The sequence below is a fragment of the Pimephales promelas genome, chromosome 24 (assembly GCF_988280905.1).
Source record: "Pimephales promelas chromosome 24, fPimPro1.hap1.1, whole genome shotgun sequence".
Taxonomy (NCBI): Eukaryota; Metazoa; Chordata; class Actinopteri; order Cypriniformes; family Leuciscidae; genus Pimephales; species Pimephales promelas.
This window is the reverse complement of record NC_142792.1, coordinates 5,163,760-5,188,322: the sequence shown is the minus strand read 5'-3', so window position 1 is coordinate 5,188,322 and position 24,563 is coordinate 5,163,760. Positions and strand designations below refer to the sequence as shown.

General features: G+C 37.6%; 2 protein-coding genes across 5 annotated transcripts in view; one reads left to right on the top strand and one right to left on the bottom strand.

The window, feature by feature from the left end:
* Window positions 1-15,553, bottom strand: part of scube1 (signal peptide, CUB domain, EGF-like 1) — a 70,083-nt gene extending 54,530 nt beyond the window's left edge. For 2 of the 4 annotated variants that reach the window (XM_039667668.2, XM_039667670.2), the window contains exons 1-3: window positions 15,247-15,553; window positions 13,455-13,577; window positions 5,155-5,280 (exon numbers count right to left, since the gene is read on the bottom strand). In XM_039667668.2, the coding sequence (XP_039523602.2) occupies window positions 5,155-5,280; window positions 13,455-13,577; window positions 15,247-15,457 (460 nt within the window). In that variant the 5' untranslated portion in view covers window positions 15,458-15,553. The remainder of the gene's footprint in view (window positions 1-5,154; window positions 5,281-13,454; window positions 13,578-15,246) is intronic. The other 2 variants (XM_039667672.2, XM_039667671.2) reach the window with 2 other exon arrangements.
* A 1,390-nt stretch (window positions 15,554-16,943) lies between these two features.
* Window positions 16,944-24,109, top strand: samm50l (sorting and assembly machinery component 50 homolog, like). The gene is made up of 15 exons (XM_039667748.2): window positions 16,944-17,116; window positions 17,317-17,427; window positions 17,768-17,869; window positions 18,212-18,299; window positions 18,634-18,740; window positions 19,574-19,704; window positions 19,822-19,909; window positions 19,991-20,119; window positions 20,198-20,269; window positions 20,408-20,494; window positions 21,327-21,397; window positions 22,438-22,505; window positions 22,584-22,730; window positions 23,070-23,211; window positions 23,505-24,109. Exons 1-15 carry the CDS (start codon window positions 17,096-17,098, stop codon window positions 23,548-23,550), a joined length of 1,410 nt encoding a protein of 469 aa, XP_039523682.1. The 5' UTR covers window positions 16,944-17,095; the 3' UTR covers window positions 23,551-24,109.
* Window positions 24,110-24,563: the final 454 nt, after the last annotated feature.

Here is a 24,563-nt window from a genome sequence, read left to right as displayed (position 1 = left end):
AGAAGTGAAGTGAAATTAACTCAACAAAAGTTAACAGAACAGAACAAAATTGAAGTGAAATGAACTTAAAAGAATTGAGAACAACAGAACATGAGTGAAGTGAAGTAAACTGAACAGAAGTAAGGTAAAGTAAAGCAAAGTGACAAACAGAAAAGGACAAAATGGAAGTGAAGAGAAATGAACTTGTCTTTGAAATTAATTAACAGAAATTAACAGAAGTGAAGTGAAATTAACTCAACCGATGTAAACAGAGGTCAAGTAAACCGAACAGAACAGTAGCGAAATGAACAGAAGTTGAAATAGAAGTGAAGTGAAATTAACTTATCATAAAACAGAAGAGGACAGAACAAAACAAAATAGAAATGAACTCATCAGAATTATGAACAACAATACAGAAGTGAAGTGAAGTGAAGAGATGAACTGAACTGAAGCAAAGTTAAGCGACAAACAGTTCAAGACAAAATAGAAGTGAAGTGAAATTAACTCAACCAAAGTTAACAGAACAGAACAAAATTAAAATGAAATGAACTCAAAAGAATTGAGAACAACAGAACACAAGTGAAGTGAACTGAAAAGAAGTAAAGAAAAGGACAAAATGGAAGTGAATAGAAATGAACTTGTCTTTAAAATTAATTAACAGAAATGAACAGAAGTGAACAGAACACAAGTGAAGCAAAGCCAAGTGAAAAGAACAGCAGTGCCATGAAGAAGTGAAGTGAAGCAACACAAACAGAACTAAATAAAATAGAAATGAAGTTAAATTAATGCTATAGAAGAGAAGAGAACAGACGAGACCGGAACTGAACTGAAGTGAAGTGAATCGAAGTGAACACAACTCAACAGAACAGTATACTGAGAATTCTCTTGTTTAAAGTGACCTCAGTTACAACATCACCGGTGTTGTGTTTCTAACTACATGAGTTCTCTTCTCCCATTCTGATGTTGGAACGAGAGGGGAAAAGCAGCCAAAAGATAAATAAACAGCAGCAGCAATGCAGGCATTCATAAAAAAAAGGCCAAATGATCAACACATTGAGTCCAGCTGCCTGCACAAAGAGCGAAAACAAATAAGAATGGAAATGAAAAAGACAGAGGAACTGCAGTAAAATGCTCTTTAATCAGCTCCCCATTAGCCAATCTTAAATCAATTAAAGCTTTAACTTGTTAACATGTGGAGATCTAAAACCACTTCCTACACAATACAGCCCGGCAGACAAGCCACAGCGCTGATTTCCGCCCCATTTCAAAGAGCTTGCGGTTTGGTTAGCGCTCAGTAGGTTTGTTTGAACACACTCTGTGAATGTGTGTGTGTGTTTATGCAGAGAGTAATCAGTGGCACAAGCCACATTAAGGCAAGTATCACTATTGCTATTGCTCATCCTATGTGCTATTACTTTGGGTTGGGTATATGTGGAATGGTTTCAAACAAAATTACTTTTAAACCGAGTACTATTAATAGCTAAGCCCATTTCAAAACTTCATATCACTGCAGCTTACACAATACAACTTTACAATTTATGATAGTATACTTTTAAACTAACACCCTAGCAAGCACTTAAAACACTTTAATAACTGCATAGCAACCATCCAAAACATCCTTGTGATGCAAGTTTTGTATGAGCAGACACCAATCGCATTTTCATCAGAAAATGTACAAATCTAGTTAAAAGAAGCCATTAATTATCTAGAAGTGAGTTGGAAAAGGTTAAGCAATACATACTTGGAGAAAATTAAATAAAAAAGAGAATGTCAAATAGACAAAAAAGAGATTACAGGAAAAGGTCGTCATAAACATGATTCATTTAACCTTTCAAAAGTTCTAGTGGTTTCACTTCCATCTGAACTTGCCATAATGCGCACACATGCCAATGAGAAACATGAGGGGTGCTATGACAACACTTCATATGACGGTAAAGCGACAATGAGAATGAACGAGGTTTTGAAAGAGCAAACAAACACACACACAGATGATGTGTGAATGAGAAATCAGCATTAAGAAGACATAAGAGAGTGCATGAGGAGGACACATTACAAAGTGCCATATGACGACATTGAATGATTCGAGTTCGGCACAAGTTAAAGGAGTATTTCACTTTAAAAAAACTTTTGCTGATAATTTACTCACCCCCATGTCATCCAAGATATCCATGTCTTTCTTTCTTCAGTCAAAAAGAAATTAAGGTTTTTGATGAAAACATTCCAGGATTTTTCTCCATTTAATGGACTTCAATGGGAACCAAACGGTTCAAGGTCCAAAAGACAGTTTCAGTACAAACTGCAAACTGTTCAAAGGGCTTTAAACGATTCCAGACGATGAATAAGGGTCTTATCAAGCAAAACGATCGCTCATTTAATAAATAAATAACAAAGTTGAATGAATCAAATGATTCGAAAAAAGATTTGTTCATTTTGATGAACGAGTTTGAACAGGAGAGTCACGAAAGAGCGTCACAGAACAGAGCAAGGCGAGCATTTGAGCTTATAAAACTTAAACTTTGTTATCTTAAATGATCGTTTAAAGCCCTTTGAACAGTTTGCACTGAAACTGTCTTTTGGACCTTGAACCGTTTGGTTCCCATTGAAGTCCATTATATGGAGAAAAATCCTGGAATGTTTTCATCAAAAACCTTAATTTCTTTTCGACTGAAGAAAGAATGACATGGCATGACATAAATTATCATCAAAAGTTTTTTTTTTTAAAGTGAACTACTCCTATAAGATTAAAAGACAATTTTAGCCCTTTTTTAAACTAGACTTTATAATAGACTTTAAGCCACAAATAATTCATTTAACCTCTTAAACGAAGATTAAAGTGACTCTGATACTGCATGCAAGTCAAAGAAGAGAACAAGGAGAGTAAAATCTCTCTAAATGATTCACTTTTTCTGTGTCAATCTATTTCTAGGAAGAGGTGGAGGCAGGGGCTGAGACAAAGACAGACAGAAACAGATTATATCCAGGAGAGAGGACAAGACAGAAAAAAAGGGGACTAGAAAAGTTCGACAGAAAAGTGTAAGAGGAGGGAAAGGCATAACGAGAGCAGCCGAAGGAGGGGGGCTCGAACAGGAGAGCCCCCGCATTGCCGCTGATGGCCCTCTACGGCCTTGTCTTAGTTCCCAGAGCCATCATTTAGGCTTGTATTTGAGACATTCCACAATAAAGATGTCAAATAGAAGGCAAGTCTATCGCCTCTAGGGAAACAGCCTGGAGTTACTCCAAAGAGACCCACAGCCAAGATAACCAAGAAAATGCGGAGAGAGAGGGAAAGTGTGTGCAAAGACAGAATGGAAGAAAGAGAGATTTTAAGGAGAAGAAGGATAAAAAGAAAAGTTCGAGAAAGTAAAGAATGGTTTGATTAAGAAGAAAAGAGTCATAGAGATACAGCATAGTATTCTAAGAAATAACTTGTAAATATTACCGTACATGAATTTGGTAGTCATTAGATGTGTGTTGTGTAATGTCCACGTCACTGGAATCACCTTGTTTAAGGCTGATCTGTTCAAATTTATACCTACACTCTAAAAATGCTGGGTTGTTTTAACCCAACTTTGGGTCAAATATGGACAAACCCAAACGTTGGGTTAAAAAATGTCATTAAAAAATGTAACCCAATGGCTGGATTTGTCCATATTTGACCCAAAGTTGGGTTAAAAAAACCCAGCCATTTTTAGAGTGTATGAATTCAGAAAGCATAGAAGACATGCAATCAAGTGATTTTGTTCAGAATAACATGACTGCATTGAACTGCCTGATTTTCTTCGCACAATCGCAACAAAATGAAGAGCAAATGTTCGCAACAGTGGCTCAACCAGTTGTGTCAACATGGCATCATGACTTGCATAAACATACACAGCACTTTCAAGTCAAGTGGCGTGTTATCTATACGCATTTTGAGATTTGTCCCGTCTCTACTTCACTGTGATTGGACGACTGGGTAAAAAGGGACATTGATGAGCGCAGTGTTTTACTCAAAGTTGAATATTCTTCGACTTTTGACCGTAAAAACAAAAACAAAAACGCTAAGTGCTCAGCGTGTACTAGACACTCGGCACCTCGTCTGGCGTTTTAAAAAACACAGCACTCCCAAACTGGAACAATACACTAGCCTCGGCGGAAAAAAGCATTCATGGACACACATCGGTGCACTAGTACCATATTTACGAATTCTCACAAGATCGCGTTGGAAATTATACATACGTCACCTTTAGTACGCACTAATCAAAAACCATGGTATTACCGTCTGAAGTCATCACAGATCTGTTTTGAAATGAAAAATATTTAGAAAAAATATCTGATGAAATTGTGTAAGCTGTTGTAGCAAAGCAGAGGAGGTGCTAAAGGTCTCTGAAGGTCTGAGCCCTGATGTCCTGCTCTGGGATCCATCATCATTACAACATCTAATGAAAAATGATGACCTCAGCATCCTGAAACTCCACTCGGCACACATATTTGCTTTGGATTAAGAGAGCAGAGAGGAGATGAGAGAGGTTGAAGTTCTTATCTGCGAACACCATCGCTGTCTCTTGCGACACTCAAATACAGGGTCACAGTGACACTATAGAGCCACCACACTATAGGTTGATAAGTCCCTTTCGACCAAAGACACATCTGCACTCACTTAGAGCAATAACGCAGACAGACTCGCTGCAAAAAACACACTTTTTAACGAATTCCTGAATCCCCACAGCAATCCAGCAAAAACCATGAGACCCCGACCTAACTCTCCGGGTCATGGAATTTCATCTTTGAACTATTTCAATAAATATGAGATGCCAAGTTATTAATTTTCTCTCAGCCTTTTCTTCCCCTACTTCCATTTTTAACCGCTAACATAAACATCGGACCTGACTGCCGATTTCTGGGAATTGGAGGCGATTGCGCCACTGGTGACATTTGGGTGACATTTGTAAGAGATGAAAATAATCGCAAGGTTCCTGCTGGCGTGCTCCTGTCAGAACGGGGATGGGATACTGGCGCTAGACGCACCCGGCTGGCCTTTTCCGAGGCGCTGCACGGAAAGATCGCTGAGGCTGATTTGTTTATGTATGCGGAGGGGGGTCATTACAGAGGTCATTAGTTGGGCAAAGAGATGACTCATCTGTAAGTCCGTCAAGAGAAGCAACTGAGTGTGTGTTTTTCTCTCTAGCGTCTCACCAAGACAGTTGTGCCCGTCGTCTGCCAGCATGAATCCATCGTAGCATGTGCACCTGTAGTTCCCGGGGATATTGATGCAGTCGTGAACACACCCTCCGTTGTAGTCGTTTTCACACTCGTCCATATCTGAAAAAGACAGCACACACACACAAATGAGTCAGTAAACACATCACATTGAGTCAGTACAGATCAGACAAATGTCCATAACACAAAGAGCATGGATGAGTTACACATTGAAGTTTAATACTTAGGTTGGGGGTTGTTCAAACCACTAACTCTTAAAGGAGTAGTTCACTTTTAAAAAAACTTTTGCTGATCATTTACTCGCCCCCATGTCATCCAAGATGTCCATGTCTATCTTTCTTCAGTTGAAAAGAAATTGAGGTTTTTGATGAAAACATTCCAGGATTTTTCTCCATATAATGGACTTCAATGGGAACCAAACGGTTCAAGGTCCAAAAGACAGTTTCAGTGCAAACTGCAAACTGTTCAAAGGGCTTTAAACGATTTAAGACACGTTCATGACTCTGCTGTTCGTACTCGTTCATCAAAATGAACAAATCTTTTTTCGTGTCATTTGGTTGACGAAACGAAACAAACGAGTTGACTCGGGAAAAGATTCGTTCATTTTGATAAACGAGTTTGAACATGAGAGTCATGAACGCGCATCACAGAACAGAGCAAGGCGACTATGTTTGAGCTTATAAAACTTAAACTTTGTTATTTATTGAAACTCCCTTTTGGACCTTGAACCATTTGGTTCCCATTGAAGTCCATTATATGGAGAAAAATCCTGGAATGTTTTCATCAAAAACCTTAATTTCTTTTCGACTGAAGAAAGAAAGACATGGACATCTTGAATGACATGGGGGTGAGTAAATTATTAGCAAAAGTTTATTTTAAGTGAACTACTCCTTTTAAGACTACTAAAAACTCAAATCCTGTTAGTGATACTAAGCAGAAGTTAAATAGGAAGTTTTAGGAACAGTTGGCTTGTGAAACAAGCCTCCATGAGTCAGTACAGCAGACAGACGTAAGTGGGGACACTAAAATAAACACAATATTTCTTTCTCTTTCACTCACACACTTGAATACATTGAAATCAGAAAGTGTCTGTTCTCTGCCAGACAATGATAGCGGCCGGGTATCTGCTTTGTGTTCTGTAATCTCGGAGTGTGTGATTTAATAAACCTGGCTTGTGCTCTTGGAGACATACGGCACAAACTAAAAATATCCACATTATTTCCCACAAATAACACTCACGTTGTGCAACTGTGGCTTTGAGGACAGCGAGAACTGCGTTTAAGAATGCTTTGTTTTTCTTTGCAAAAACATACTATTCGGAGAGTAACACACATGCTCATGCCACAAACACAAATCATACACACACAGATATACACTCAAATTATGGAGGCATAAATACTTCACTAGTATTTTATTTGTTGTTTATTTCTTTTGTCTATCAAAGAGTGTCGGTTTTGGCTTATTTTGAGGGCCATCGCAGTAGACAAACCCTGAGCCAACTCATCATTAAAACATCCATAAACACGCTGGAGTTCATGTTTCATTACTGTTTTATCTAGTGAACATGCTCCTGAAGAGCGCTACATGATCCACAAGAAGGAAGGAAAAAAATTAGGGAAAAGACAGACGTCCTCTGAAGGTAAATGAGATGGAGGAATGACAGATCTCACCATAATAAAGCCCACTTTAAAATAACACGTTGAGTCTCATTCACTAAGTGTGTGTGACTGTTTTAATAATACAAAATCATGATCCACTTTCACAAAGAACTTTCAGAAACTCTAAACTTAGATGCAATTTAAATTCCATCATCTATATATACTGATCAATCTATTTTTCATCATTTAGGCTACAGTAACAGAGTAAGATCTGGTCTGTATTAAAGGTGTTTAATGTGTCTTGAGGATGGCAAACTTAGTGTTGCTTGAGGATGTTTCTGCGTGTGCTCTCAGGCAAGTGTGTGTCTTGAGAGATATACCTCAATCACATAGTCACTTATTTAAAATACTACAAATTCATTAAAATTACAACAAGGTAAAGCACAAATTCATTATGAATTCAAAATGTGTTATGAACTGGGTGGACATTTTTTGTGAGAAGATCAAATTAATCCACACAATTGAACTGAATGAGACACAATATGTCCGTCAGTGGCATTACACTATGCATTATCAAGGCAATCCATCCGAGAACTGTAAGAAGACGAGTGAGAGTCGAGGTGACAGTGTTTTTAGGTGTCCGTGCGTGTTGTGGTCGTTAGCAAGGGTAACAGGCTGTACATGAGCTGCCAGCGAAGGTGTGAGGGGGACGGGGATGTTAAAGAGCGGGACGGCTAGTTCGCCCCCAGCTGACAGACTTCCTGCCCCGGAGCTGTTGTTGATACGGGCCGGCAGCGAGCTGACAGGTCGGGCTGCTGCTTGTCGCCATTTCCGCCGTTGACACACACTGATCTCTAATTGAAGGAGAAGTGTTTACGCTCAACATCCCATCAGCCAGATTAAGCACCTCAGCAGGGGTGGAGCCCGCAGGAGGCAACACCTCAACACCCCTATGGCCCAACATAACACACCCCATGCCCAAATCCCGACTGATGAAAAACGTGCCATGCAGAGAGCAAAGGAAGGAGGGGTGTTGCAAAAAGCCCTTTTTAGAACGCAGGAAAGGGACAAACAATGACACCTTGCTAATGTGTGTTTTTGTAAAGTTTCCCACTCCTGTTATTTAGTACACTGTAAAAAAAAAAGTTTGTTTAACCTGGTTCAAATTTTAAGTTCATTAATACAATGAAGGAGACTGATTTAATCATCAGAAACTCAAAATATTATGTTATCTGAACTACATAAATTAAGAAAAAATGTTGTGATTACAAATCATGAAAATATATATTTTTTTAAAGTGTGGTGAGCTATTGCAGATAACACCTTACATTTTTGGAGGCAAGTAGATTTTGAATGCAACTTTTAAACAAAATGTTATACCTTCCTTCATAATTAATTTGCACGTTATTATAACTAAAACTTGTTTCAGAAATCACACATTCACAGTCAGGTTGAAACTTCGACATCAAGATTTTAGGTTTAGCTCCACGTGTACTGAATAAAGGGCAATGTCTGTCTCAGCTATACTGTAAAGCATAAAGGTTCTGTGAAACAAAACAGAAATAATTTTGTAAAAGTGAAAAAAAGTGCAAAATTGCATGCAGTCTCAATAAATATGATGCCATAAAAAGTATGTACATTAGGATAAGTCCCTTAACTTCATTGAAATGTGTTTAATCATCAGGAACTCAAAATATTATGTTATCTGAACTACATTATTTAAGTTGATTTGACAAAAAAAAATATTGTGATTACAAATCATGAAAATATTTTTTTAAAGTGCATTCGGTGCAGTTTTATCATCTGCCACTATAAGTGCTCGTGCTCGAGCTGTCATTGTTTTTCTCATTCATCAGCAAGAAAAAAATCATTCTGAAAGTGATTTCAGTGATATCGTTCTTCTGTGCCGTTATCGTTATAGTTGTCGTGTAGACTGCTAGAATGATTTTTAGAACTATATCTAGAACTATTCCATTATCATTATAGTTATCGTCATTAGTGTTGGCTGCATTTATTTGATCAAAAATACAACGTTGTCAGTGTCTCTTGATCTTTCAGAATTAATTCTAATATGCTGATTTGTTTATGAATTTTAAGGAGTTTTATCATTTTTTTCCGGATTTTTGATGAATAGACTGTTCAAGAGAACCGCATATGTTTGAAATATAAATCTCTGAAACATTGTAATTGTCACTTGATTAATTGAATTTAACAATTTTACTGATCCCAAACTTTTGAATGATAACAATTATAGAAGAATTTAAAAGAATTATTTGGATTAATAATATGTCACTCCACATGACACTGCAGGTATTTTCATTTTTTAACTGTCCTGTAATGATTTTATGATTTTAAGATTTTCAGTGTGTGTGTGCGCACACGTGTATGGTGGCACATAAAGCAGTAAAGAGACTGAAGTGTCCTGTGAGGGGAGGGTCAGGGATGAATGGTGGGCACCCTCAGACAGCCAATCAGAGGTGTCCGCAGACACCAGGCAGACAATGGCCTAGTAATGGCCAGACACCTCCATCTCTCATTCCATTTGTCTATCTCTTCCTCACCACCCCCATGCCCTTTTCTACCATTTTCTCATCGAAACATACAAACACACACTACACAGACAATCCACCTTAGTCTACACACTCGCACAGACTAGGGCACTTCTTCAGCAAAGCACCGACAATTACCTGACCTCTTTTACAAGTACAGATAAAAAGGGGATGGAGGGAATGAGAAAAATGAATGAATAAAAAGGCAGACAAGACAACTTTCTCCAGGTTAAACTGACTGACCCATAGTCCCGATGCTGAGTCATCTTTACAAGCTTTGTTTAATCTCTTTCTCTAGCCTGCAAACAAACCCAGCAGTGAAATCCCCACACTCGCCTCTGGGGATTTAAGATCTGTGGGGATTCCCTCCTGAGCTAAGCTCATCAATTAATCCATTTACATAATCAATAAAACCCAAAAAGCTCAGGAAGAAAGTTCTATGTCATCTCATGCCATAATTTTTTTATATATATAATTACAATCTTAATATGTCATTACTGTGTAATTCCAAAGTCACCAAATACAAATTTGGCTTTCATTAGTCAAACAAACCAATAGTCCCGTTCCCAACTTACGGCATTAATGTTGCTGCGTCATGCTGGTTGGGATGCTCAAACAAACAGAGCAATGTTTTTATACTGGCACAAAACCACTATGTTTACGTGTTTAGGGGAATCAACCTACGAAAGGCATTTTAATTGCATAGTGCCGTCTACTGTAGGAAAAACCATTAGATGCAGTTTACACCAGCCCTAAAAAACATCAAATACATCAGGTTTACAAATCACAGACAACATATCCCTTGACGTTACAATGACAGAAACATGAAAAACACAATTTTCAGAATCGCCCATGATAGAGAAGCAGCACTTATCAAATGTCACAAGCAGATGCACCTCAAAAACCTTGTTTTGTTGTGTCTGTATATCTACTCACCAGTTAAAGTGATGTTTATCTGCAATATCTTATACAATCTATGTTAAAGATTCAAAAAATAGAAAATATATTCAATAATTCTATGAGTAGCTACAAAGCTAAAAGGGCAATAATGAATTGGAGTGGGCTTGGGGACCAGCTGAATTTACTGAGTGTGTCACCACAAAAAGTTAAACTAATATTTATTTAGAAACCCCAAAGGAGGCAGATAGAAAGGGTGTAGAGCTATGAAATCAAATGAATGTGAATAGTATAGCTGATCTTAAAGAAATTAAATGAGAACAGTTTAGATATTTTGAAGACTTTGGTATGCTGGCAAATATGAGCACATAACTTCTGAAACTCCAGATGAGACACATTTGAGATTTCTGGAAAAATCAGGACCTGATTGGTGTATAGGAGATCCAACTGAGGCATTAAGGGGATCTTATTTATGATTATTGTTTTGTAAGGTGTTTTATGAGAAACTGCTGAGACAGAGGCCCTGTTTACACCAGCATGCGTGTGATCGATCAGATCACAAGTCGACGACGCTAAATACAGGTGTAAACCAGGTCTAAAACGTTTTGAGCTTGTCCGCTGTCAACTACTTCCAGAGGTAGTTGAAAACGCATTCGACTGGATGTCTTTGGTAGTGTAAATGCACATGTGATCGAATGCGTTTGAATGGCTGCAAATGATCTGATAAATTTACCCACCAGTAGACTCGATGAAATCAGAACAGAAGTGGTTGAAAGTGGACAAAAGAGACACCACGTGTAAATAGGAAAATCTCTCCCTCATCTTGTGATCCGATCGACCAAAACGCATCTTAATTACAGGTGTAAACAAAGGTATACATTACTGAAAGAGGTATACATTACTGAAACCGCTAAGCTATATCAAAGACCAGTCTCCGAGCAAAATAAATTGATTGGCATCTTGGTTAATAAGCATCACACCTGGATTGCTAGGATCTTTTCAGAGGAGAAACATCTAAAAAGCAGGAGACTTCAGCTACAAGTCTCCATTTAGCCTATCTGTTGTCTACAAGAAACAAATGAGATATTAAAGAGCATGCTCAACATGCAGACTTCACTAGCATGTAACTGACCACAAAGGCACTGATGTGCAGACAGACACAATGGCTGCATTAGAGTGTTAGCAAGCATTTTCTTAATTTCCTTCAAAGCCAAACACGCAGGGCTTTAATTAAAGGGTGGGTATTGGGGGTGTTAATGGGCTTTTTTGCTTCAGACAAAACAGCCCCCCCACTCCCCACAATTCACCACATTACACTGTGTGGACGGAATGTCCGCTCAGACAGAATAAGAGCAAAAAGAAAAGAAGAAGAAAAAAGAGAAGAGACGCACGCATAGTTAACATGCTACGACCAAAGCAGACCGGTCGGACAGCCTCAATGCCCCGCGACCGTAGACTGCGGTTTGAAGGTGGGAGGAAAAAGGCTTCTGTAAAGTCCAGAACATTCCCCGTGTTTCCTTAGAGAAATAAAGAGATGTTGTTCTAGCCCACGCTGTCTGGCCTCAGACAGGAGTATATCAAGCGCTAACTGAAGAGCAGTCTGGTGCAATGCCACTTCACATCCAGCTAATTCATTAATGCAATTGAGAATGGGTTTCGGGTTTCATAATAGGTAGAGAGCTCATTTCACCCTTTTCCTGAAACACAAGCTCCACACATGTGGGTGAACGGAGAGAGAGTGCGGCAAAACTAACAATCTAGAATCCACAGATGAAGAACACAGAGTACAATGACAGGAAACAGCAGCGAGAGATGGTTTGTCAGCTCTAAAAGTGTCCATCATGCACCTCAGTGATGCTCTGACACACACAAACTCGTTTATGTAGCTCGCAGTCTAATCGCACCAGCTAGAAGTCAGAGAAGTGTGTGTGTGTGTGTGTGTGAGAGAGAGAGTGCGTTTGCACAAATGGATAAATTCAAGATCTTTTGAACACAAATTCATCCTGGGTTAACTTAACCTGAACCTAAAAATCTTCATTACTTGATTTATCAATAACTGTACCCTGCACCTGCTCAGCCATGAAACGGAAGTGTGGAAATTGTGATTATAACATAAGAAATAGAGCATAAACTTTGAGTATTTAATTCCACAATATTAGAGGACAACCAAAGAAAATATACATTTTTAAAATAATCTATTCTAAAAATATTTAAATTCTGCTTTTCACTTAAAGTATTATGCTGATAAGATATTTTGTAAAGAAAAAAATATTGATTTAGAAAAAATGTGTGTCGTATATATCATTTTTAATATAATGCAAATATAATTTTAATGAAAGAAATGTATGAGAGAAAATGCATATTGCATATACATTTTTTTAATATGCCATTCTATAATTCTGAAAGAAAAAATATTAAATTAGAAAAATACATTTTGTATTTTTTGTAATATAATGCCAATATATAATCTTTTTTGAAAAATATTAAATTAGAAAAAATGCATTGTTTTCCATGTTTTGTAATATAATGCCAATATATAATCTTTATTGAAAAAATATTAAATTAGAAAAAATGCAAATTGTTTTTCCATGTTTTGTAATATAATGCCAAATCTTTATTGAAAAAAAATATTAAATTAGAAAAATTGAAAAAATATTAAATTAGAAAAAAATGCATATTTTTTCCATGTTTTGTAATATAATGCAAATATATAATTTCAATAAAAAATGTATTAAATTAGACAATCACTGATTGTTCTCCAAAAATCACATTAGCTATTAAATAACCTATAACGATCAACTACTAAATTGCTCTGTTACAAAAACCACATTCAGAACTTCCTTCTATGTATTTATGCCCCAAAGCATGTCCAGTCCCTCCTCAATAGATGTACGTGGCGTGATGTTAGTGTGTGTCTATGAGTGTTTCAGTGAATGTGAGTGTGATCCGCTCAGATCATGTGTGTGTGTGTGTGTGTGTGTGTGTGTGTTGGCTCCAGCTGTGCTGTGCTCTCGAGCAGAAGAGGAGAGGGAGGTGTAAAGACTGGAGCAGGTTTTGGCCTCCCAGCACCTCTCACCCTCACACTGCACTTCCTCCTCACTAATTAAGACCCACAGCAGGATCTAGAGAACAGCTGGATGACCTGACTGAGTGTGTGTGTGTGTGTGTGTGAGACAGCGAGAGACAGGGACGGAACGAGCGAAACAGAAGGAGAGCGATCTGTCTGGCCCACCTTCGCAATGCTTGCCATCTCCCTTGTAACCAGTCTTGCAGATGCACTTGAAGGACTTCGGAGTGTTCTGGCAGAGAGCGTCGATGTGACAGTCATCTGTGGCTTCGGAGCACTCGTCGGCATCTGTGGAGGAATCACATGGGATAAGATTTAGATTTAGAGTCAAATCAGACAGTGACAACAAATAAAAAAGAAGTCACTAGATAAAGATGCTTTATAAAGTGCCATATTTTGGTGTAAGGCAGCTGAAAATCTAATGCTTCAATAGTAGGTCAGTTTCTAAAAGCATGACACCCTCTCTATTTAAATCTGTACAATACAAATAAAAGAGAAGGGTCATTACATTAATGTTTCAGTTTCATTCATATTGGTTACAAAACCCTTCTACCATTAATAGACAATCCAGTCAAAGTGAATTAGATACACATTGACTTCAATTAAAAATCTGTTTTATGTATTTCTTTTGACAGGAGATTCAAGGTGTGGTAAATGTTACTCTTTGTCTGTTCTGAGAACAGTTTCTTTCTCTTATGGGGAACTTATTGCTGGTTTAGAAAGGTGAAACTGAACAGAACAGAATAAAAATGACAAAATCTTATTGAGACAGGACATGGGCGGTCCGGAAGGAAGAAGTTCAGCCCTTTTAGCCAATAAAAAGACGGTCCAATAAAGTGATATATTGATACACATAAAAAGCAGATATGCTCATTCATTCTCCAGATCCAGAGGTGAATGAATGGATGAATGAATGAATGAATGAGCAGACTGTTGGAAAGCTAATTTCGGAGATATTGTCTTTTTGAAGAGGTTAAGGAGGTGGTTTGGTTGGTTATAGATGTGTAGACTCAATCCTGTCACCCCAACAGTGACACACCACTGCACCCAAAAACTCTTCTTTGTCTTTTCATGAAATCGTTTGAATTCTTTCAAATTTACACAAACGTAAAAAGTCGCAGAATCCAACCGATCACCTTTTGCGCAACGGTGCGCTCTTTACATCCAACATCCAAGCCATAAATACACATGAAGTGTGTGTGTGTGTGTGTGAGAGAGAGAGAGAGAAAAACAGAGAATCCTTTCTAAAGTTTTGTTTGTGCATACCATAACTTAAACTGTTAAAGTAGCCTACTGTCTATTTAAAAAGACTGAAAAGTCCGTGATGCGCAATAGTCAGACTCATTTGGAGATGAGTCATTCATTTCGGTTTATTTGCAAAAGCATTGTGTTTGACCTAAAATACACACATGCAAATATAAAATATCATATATCATTCAGTCGTGTCGTGGTGAAAAAGAACCAAAAGACAGTTTTTATTGTTTGTATCATTATTGACTTTTTCCAGGCATTCATTATGGAGAGACACAATGCGTATTGATGGTGGTGGAGGAGTGAGGGTCGATAAACCCCCCGGACCGACCCCATCAGGGCGGCTCATGTTCCTATAGACCCTATGGGAGTTAGAAGAGCTCTCCTTAAGGAATATCAAGAGCATGAAACTGCGCTTTAAACGCCTTCAAATACGCATACGCCTTATTCCGTAAGTTTTTTCAGCTCTGTCAATTACGGGACCGCAATAGGCTAATTTAAATATTTTGACTCCATTTTTATTCTAAATGAATGCAATAATAGTTAATAACACATAATTTATATTGCAATTACACTGAAATAATTTGCATACAAACATGCAACCACTGAATTATAGCCAATATCAGGTGTTAAAAGTTTCACCCTATATTTCACAAAAAATATGTGAAAGATACAGAAAAAAAAAAGAATGGAACACTTAGCCTACCTGCGACTGCAACATTTCCCATGACATCCAAAGTATTTATGATGAGGAAAAACAAACAGACGTCCAAGGAGAAGCAGGAAGGACCCATGGTTAGAGGCTGTGAGTGAATGGACTTCTCCAGTTGTGCGTTTCTTTGATAAGAAGGATTTCTGCTGCTGCTGGCAGAGAGAGCACGAGAGCACCAGCCGCCTGCTGATTGGCTTGCGCACATTTGAGGAGGAGATGGGAGGTGGAAGAAAGGGGGACAGAGAGAGAGAGAGAGAGAGAGAGAGAGAGAGAGAGAGAGAGAGAGAGAGAGAGAGAGAGAGAGAGAGAGAGAGAGAGAGAGAGAGAGAGAGAGATCTCTCCGTGTGTGTGCGCGCGCCTAAATCTAGATAGATAGATAGATAGATAGATAGAGATAGATAGATAGATAGATAGATAGATAGATAGATAGATAGATAGATAGATAGATAGATAGATAGATAGATAGATAGATAGATAGATAGATAGATAGAGTCATTATATTTCATATGAAAAAGTACAAAAGCAATAACAGTCTGAATCATGGCAATGTAATAAATGTAACTGATAGCATAGCCTATATATAGTATTTCCCAGTAGGCAGTTGTTTAATTGACATTTAAAAATTGGCAACTGAAAGTGTTTCTCAGTTGGGATTAATCTAATAATCTCATAATGTTAAAAGTTGAACTTTATAGTTAAACAAAAAGAAAAATTGCTCTTGAGTTTTGGATGTAGCTGCTTATTTAAAGCCAGGTAATCAATACAATACCAATCACAGGAGAGGTCATACTGCCCCCTGGCGACCGAACTGCAGTACACACATTGTAAAAAGCACTGTGGTTTCCCATTGTACAGTGGCAAATTTATTTGAATGTCTTTTCTAGTTGCGTGTAATTACTGGATATGATTTTTGAATCTAATTGTATAAACATTGTATTTTACATTCACAAAAAGCAATTTCTAAATGAAATTTTTTTTTTAGAAAAACAAAAACAAAAAAGAACCCCGGATAGGCTACTTTATGACTTTTAAAAATTATATTAGGATTAGATTATAGACCATTTTGCAAGATGTAAACACCACTGGTCCAGAAAACACTTCCTGTTTCAGTTTGTAACTGTTTTCTTTATTTCACATGTAAAGAAAACATCTTAAAGATGTTTGTTTAACTTCTTGATTCAGTTTTATATGTTCTGTTGGTTTTTGTATTTTATCCCAGCTTTTATGTAGTGTTAAAAAACTGAAACAGGAAGTGCTTCTGGACCGGTGTTGTTTACATCTTTTTTTCCAGGCTTCAAAATCACGAATTCCCCGATATTTCCAGGTTTTATATGACCATAAAAACACTATAGCAAGGTAGGCAACTTATTTAAAAAAATAGAAGTAAGTTAGGCTACCATAGAAAAAAAACTTAGAAGGGGAAAAAGGTGTGAAGCCTCTTAAAGTGAGAAATAATAGTTTTTTACGTGACGTGACCTCATGCAGGGCACCAAAACGAAATCTTTGACGCATTATCAGCATTCAGGAAGACTTGAAACATGTCCACGATTTGCCTTTTTCACAAGTAAATACTGTGTTTGAAACGCGCTGCACATGCACAAGTTGAGTGAACGCGCGCGACGCAAAGAAAGGAACGCGCCGTCCGCGACACGTACAACGGACCCGCCTGTGTGTGACGTCACATAATTCTAGCCAATCGCAGTGCAGGTACGCCAAGCGGTTGCGTGTCATGGCGTCCTCCTTGAAGGGGGTTGGGTTCGCAAATTCATAATAACTGCGATATTTTAAATTCCCACGATCAGCGGAGCGGCTCTAACGCGTTTAGGATATTATTGCACCAACAATGGGGACTGTGCACGCACGGGTAAGTGTTTTCTTAAAAACGCAGGGTGAAATATTCTTGTTTTGCCTGTGACCTCTTGTGCTCAGAATTATTGTGCTGGTTTATTGCTTGTTGTTGTATTGTTAAAGACAGCTGCTCGTATTTATGTACATGACATTGGATATTAGCTATACATATGTGCAGAATATTTGCAATGTTTTTTGTTTTTTTTGTTTTTGTAGAGTATGGATTCTTACCCCATGTATGGGCGAGACCTGGGCGTCAACCCAGATGACATGGAAATGATGGAGGCGGTGCAAGAAACTAAGCAAGAGGTTTTAGAAAATAAAAATGTAAGTTTTGTTGAACTGATACTGACTAAATCGTTTTAAACTTATACAATGACACTACCATGTGTCTTTTTGTTTTAGATAATGATTATACCATGTATATTTCATGGTACATGAATTGTGAATACCACATGAATAACACTTTTTATTTCTGACTGTGCCACCCTTACAAAAAAAGTACCATAAAACTGATGCTATTAGATGGCAATGCCTTCGTATTTACATTGTATTCCAAAATACTTCCAAGAATACTATTGTGCATGTCCAAAAACCCTGTATAACCATTGTTGTATCATGTCCAAAATCTGCAGTCACACACTATGACATCTCTGTTGTCTTCTAGGTTGTTGTACAGCATGTCAACATTGAAGGGTTGGGCAGAACTAAAGAGGATTACTTGGGCTATGAAATCTCTGATGTCTTCACTGCCAGGAACCTGGTTGAAGTAAGTGAGCTGTCAAGAAGGTCAAAGTGTTTATTAGGACGGGTAATCATGAGTAGCGATAGACCAAAATGGTCCAAGGCGGATTTAGTGGACGGTGCACTTTAATTATTATTATTATTTTTTTTTTTTCAGATATATTTTTGCTTTGAATAAAAATGTCTGTGAATGCATAGATTGTTAGATACAATTATTACAAGTTATGTCTTATGTGCTGACATTAATTGTATGCAATGTATCAGCATTAAATAATAGGCCATAGATATCACTTATCAGCCAATAAGAAACCTTATTGTTCGATCACCAATTTAGTAGACAAGGTAACAAGCCCAGTCTTTTGTTAAGGTGATGAGAAAATCCCATGAGGCCAGACAGAGGTTGCTCCGTCTTGGCATATTCAAAGACGTGGAGGTGGTGATTGACATCTCAGAAGGTACGGCATCCATAACATCTTCATGCCCAGTTTAAAACGAACTAGACCTTCTGTACTGAGCTGTTGCGTTCTTCTAGACTTTCGACATTTACAAATTGTAGGCCCTACTTGGAGAATATTAACCTACACCAGCTCATTTACATACTCATAAAGACAGAAAAAACAGTGGGTCCAAAAGTCAGCCTTTTTATTAGCACTATTAAATGTGTGTACTGTTTATATACAATATACAGCTTTTTCATCTATGAATTTGATTTCATAGAGCAATCTACCCTGCATTACATTCAGCTACAGTGTTGTTCATAAGATTATGTCTTTCTGATCTCCTCTTTAGGAGCCAATGCTCTGCCAAATGGACTCGATGTTACATTTGAGGTTACTGAGCTTAAACGACTTACAGGCAGTTATAATACCATGGTTGGAAACAATGAAGGCAGTATGGTAAGAATCATTATACACAGAAATTACTGTACTTTGCATCCTAACCAGATGTGACGTCTGTCCACATGGTCCACACTGAAATAAAAAATACTGTATGACCAACAGCCAATTAGAACCAATGAGATTTTACTGTGGTCATGGCTACACATTGCAACACTGCAGAAATAGTACCAAAGTGATGTGTGAAATATCCTTTTTGAGCATTGTTGTTATTGTTGTGTTTTCGGTGACTGAAAAAAAAAAGCTAAAATAAAGTCAAATATAAATAGTGGATGAAAAACAAACTTGAAAACTGAAATAAATTAATAAGTGCTAAAATGACAAAAATAAAACTGCAATTATATAATTTAATATAAATTGAAGCCAGATTGCAATATTAAAAACTAATAAAAATCATGAACATTAAAATGAAAACTGAAAATATATATTAAAAGAAGCTAATTCAAAATATGAATAAACTATATTGGTATTATACATAGTACTAAATTGGCACTTTTACTCTCAAATAAGATTTTCTTTCATGCTATGAATAGAATAATATTTAATATGAATAATAATATTAATATTTATAATAGCATTTACAGTCAGTGTGCTATTTTGCTATATTATCACTAGTGCTGTCAAATCAATTTATCACGATTTATTGCATCTAATTAATTAGATTAATTGCATTATTTTTAATTATTAATTGCAATTAATTGCATCTTGTATGTATATATATATATATATATATATAGCAATTAATCAATCTGACAGCTCTAATTATCACTCTTTCTTAGTTTTTCTGTGTAGTTTCATTGTGTTACTGCATTTGTGTATTTGTACCTCTAAAGGTCTTGGGTATTAAACTTCCAAATATGATTGGCCGAGGAGAGAAGCTCACCTTTCAGTTTTCCTATGGAACAAAGGAGACGTCCTACGGCCTGTCCTTCTTTAAACCACAGTCGGGATTTTATGAACGCAAGTATGTTTTCTGTAAACAGCGCAAAACTTTAATTTCTTCGGTTAAGATGCACATGCACATTTTAGCTTTAAATGTAGCAGTAACATTGAATAACATTGGCTTCTTTGCTTTGTGTAGCTTCACTCTAAACCTGTACAAAGTCACCGGCCAGTTCCCGTGGAGCTCTCTGAAAGAGACGGACAGGGGAGTTTCTACAGAGCTCAGTGTAAGATACTAAATGTGACGTGATTTTAAGGCATTGGGTGTACTTAATGAAGAAAGATATAATCCGATATGTGTCTTGCAGTTCCCTCTGTGGATGACGGATCACACTCTGAAGTGGGAGGGTGTGTGGCGTGAGCTGGGATGTCTGGCCCGCAGCGCCTCCTTCGCAGTGAGAGAGGAGAGCGGACACACTCTTAAATCCGCCCTTTCTGTAAGCTCTGCTCTCTTGCGTTGCTGTTTTGGCTCCATGCTTTCAGACTGATTTCATGGATTTCTTGTCTCTTACAAGCACACCATGGTAGTAGACACCAGGAACTCTGCCATCCTGCCCCGAAGAGGTGCCTTACTGCGGCTCAACCAGGTGTGTGAACTTGAACATCAGCCCAGAACTTATCACTAGCTGTTTTGTATTTCTCCGCTTACCCGTTAGTTTGCCTCACAATGTCCATCACTGATTAAAACGGTCTGGACAATAGTTGTGTTGGCTCTGTTGGTTTAGGAGCTGGCAGGATACACCGGAGGAGATGCCAGCTTTCTCAAAGAGGACGTTGAGCTGCAGCTTAACAAACCATTTATCTGGGGATCGGTGCGTGTGGTCTTCATTCACGTATATTGTTATAGATATTTCTGGTTTTGACATTGTTTATCCTGCTCAATAACACTTTACTTGAAGGGGTGTGCATAAGACTAACATGACACCTTCATAATCATGACATAACATATGTTTGTGACAACTGTCATTAAGTGTTATTCGCTCAGTTATGACATTTTTAATGCAAATATGACATTGTTTGAGATGTCTTTGTTATGACATCTTGACATAAACCAACACATCATAACCTGTCAGTGTCTTTGTCATGACAACTTGACATTACTAGGACAACACAACCTGTCATAAACATGACATAGCAGATTAATCACAAATTTAAGAAACCACCTAGCTTTATTGGTTAATATTATATTAAACTGTCAGCTGGTTGGTTTTGACATCTGCCGTCATTAAGTCATTATAACTTTTTTATGACAAATTCAATGTAGTTGAGGTCAGGAAAAATATTCATGACACACTTATAATGACCTCATGACAGCCAATGTCAAAGCCAACCACATGACAGTTTAACTTAATTTAATATCAAGTTGTCATGACAAAGACATTGACAGGTTATGATTTATTGGTTTATGTCAAGTTGTCATAACAAAGACATCTCAAACAATGTCATATTTGCATTCAAAATGTCATAACTGAGCGAAAGACACTTAATGACAGTTGTCATTTCATATTCAAGACATATGTCATGTCATGGTTATGAAGGTGTCATGTCAGTCTTATAGAAAGTTGCTATAAAAGTCTCTTTTAAAGGACTTTTGTGATATTTGGACATTTATTATTAAGTAGTTCTAACGATTTTCTCTTATAGGTGTTATCCGCATCTTTATGGGGTGGGATGCTCTTTCCTCTTGGGCGTCAGCCTACCTCTATTGCTGACAGGTGTGTGTTTGTTTGCTCCATTGTTCCTTGAAAGGTTTTATAGTTATAATTGGATATAATTTTATAATTATGCGCTAATATAAACCATCTTGTATTGTTTAAATAAACATTTTATAACGATAAAACCACACTATGCTCAACATGGTTAGACTAATTTAGACACTGAATTAAAAGGATACTCCACTTTTTTTTTTTTTTTTTGGAAATAGGCTCATTTTACAACTCCTTCATTTAGTTTTACCGTTTTCAAATCCATTCAGCCGATTTTCTGATATTTAGAAGAATGTCAGTAACCAGACAGTTTCTGGTCTCATTGACTTCCATAGTAGGAAAAAAAATACTATGGAAGTCAATGAGACCAGAAACTGTCTGGTTACTGATATTCTTCTAAATATCAGAAAATCGGCTGAATGGATTCGAAAACGGTAAAACTTGAATAGAATAGGTTTTCATGCTTAATCTCCACATATAAGGTTACAACACCTCTCTTCTATTGGTCATGTCAATCACAGTTCTGATTGCCTACACCAAACACTGATCTCTAAACCTACCCTTCACTGTAACCTTAACCAATATCAGGGCGGGATTTCTGGTGAAGTGGTTTGGGGGAAAATATCGCGCCAGTCAGTCAGTAACACTTCGACAGTCAGTCAATCACTTCGAGAGTGTTTCAGGTCCGGAAATGTCACGCCCCTTACGATAACCATGAGTTTCAGCTTCTCACATATTACTTCCCAACTGCTAAAAAAGTATGTTTTATATTAATAGTAAGAAGGATGAATGTAATTCGGACAGTTTCCCTGCTTCACTGACGCTCTCAAATCCTCTCCTCAAATGTGGACGTCAGAATCTCGATGGAAGTAGTAGGTCATCTGGGAACTTTGTAGACCTTTTTCATGCATATCAGCAACATTACACACTAAAGATAGCCTGAACATGTCTAAGACAGAGAGCCATCTCTCATAGGCTGATTGGTGCATACAGGTCTTATGTTTATAGCATTTTATAAATCACATCGTGCATGTGTGTTTTTCTGTCAGGTTCTACCTGGGCGGCCCAACCAGTGTCAGAGGTTTCGGCATGTACAGTATAGGACCTCAGAGTGAAGGTACAGGTGTATGTGTGTGTATATGTGTATAGGGTATGATCACAGTACACCTTATGATTGTTTTCCTTACCTAATCAGGTGATTATCTGGGTGGGGAAGCGTATTGGGCTGGTGGGCTTCACCTTTACACACCCCTCCCCTTCCGCTCAAACAAGGGCGGTCTGGCCGACCTCTTCAGGACACACTTCTTCCTTAATGCTGGAAACCTTTGCAACCTCAACTACGGTCAGTAGTCATTTGTCATTTTTTAGTCTTGAAAAATGTTATTAGTTTTATCTAAGGAAGCGCAGTTGTCTGTTATTGTTAACTAAAATGAAAAATATTAAAAAGTAATTCAGAATATTAATAAAAACTATTACTATTAATAGTTGCTATAACACCGTTCTGTAGTCAGTGAATGAATTGAAGCCTTTTGTCCACATGGTGATGCTAATGTACCAATGAAACTTTAGGATGACACTTTCAAGTTAGAGACTACAGTGGGCAGACTATTATGAAAACTTCATGTGGTGTTTATCCCTTCACAGTAGTATTAGCCTGTAATTCTGCACTGTGTTTGTGTAGGAGAGGGACCACGTGCACATCTGCAGAAGTTAGCGGAGTGTATCCGTTGGTCTTACGGCGCTGGTTTAATTCTACGCCTGGGAAACATTGCTAGGCTTGAACTCAATTACTGCTTCCCCATGGGTGTTCAAAGCGGAGACAGGTACATATACAGTACACATCCACTGAACCATTTTTATGCATAAAGGTTGCTTTTCATAAACACTTTTGGTTGAGACTCTCTTCACTGATAGCAAACAATAATAGAAGTGGTCTGAATATTATTATTTTTTTACATATAACTTCTGTGGAAGTCTCGGGACCAAAAAATATTTGTCCAATCATTGCATTGGGTCCTTTCCTGTCAGATTCAATAGTTTTTATATTTTCCCAACATTTAATAACGGCACTGTAAGCACTGATTTGAATCCTAAATTATTTTTTGTTACCTGACAGGATATGTGACGGTGTTCAGTTTGGAGCAGGCATCCGTTTCCTGTGATCTCTTCAACTGCTGTCCTACTGTTGCAGCAGGGATTTGTGAAATAGCGCATACGATTTTTGTAATATTTTTGGATGTTAAACCCAAATTGAGGGATCCCTACTGCATGCACGCTCTGAGGATGGATCTTTAAGACAAAAAAGTGGTTTTCCTGCATACCTCTCTCATTGTTTGAATAAGTGTCCAGTGTTAAGTGAACCATCTTATCCAGTCTGCAAGGAGACTGCAGGTGCTAATAGAGTGAGGCTTTTACAGTTGTTTCCAATAAGGAGAGCTTTAGTGAATATTCATGATCAAGCTGTTAAACCTGAGATTCAAATCCACACTACCGTCCACCCTTATGTGTCCTTTGTTGGCCAATGTTTCAGCCAGTTCAGTCATGCCACACTAGATAATTGAATTGATTCAAACTGACCTCACGGAATGAGTAGAGAGTTGATGTCCCCTTCGTGAAATCCACCAGCAGTGCTTTATTAATAGGACACTTTTTATTATCGTTTGAACTTTAAAATTATGTTATATTGTGCACAAAAAATAAACCTCCTGGTTCTCTAATGCATTTACTCTGATTTTGTCATCATTTAAGAAAAGAATTAAAATATTGTATTGCATGAAACGGCCGAAACTGAGTTGTCAAACACAACAGATTTCTATAACAAGGGATTTCTTACAGGCCGATGTACGTGTGAACCGCAAGTCGAAAGAAAATTAAAGGGTCTGCTGGAGACATTACTGGGTGAGCGATAAACATTTGAGGTTGAACAATATGAAAGATGAAAGATCTCAAAGGCTCATGTTAAACTACTTTTTCATCTTGTTACAAAACTGTGGTTTTAGTCCCTTGAGTGCCAAAACACACATCAGAACAATTGTTTCTGTCCAACAAAGGTGACAGGCTCATGGAAAATAAACTGAAATGTGCCACTAAACTATTTGCAGCATTCCTCCAGAGCCGAGTAACTGACCTTGAGGCAGTGGGGTAAAGTATTTGAGTAAATGTAATTAGTAACTGT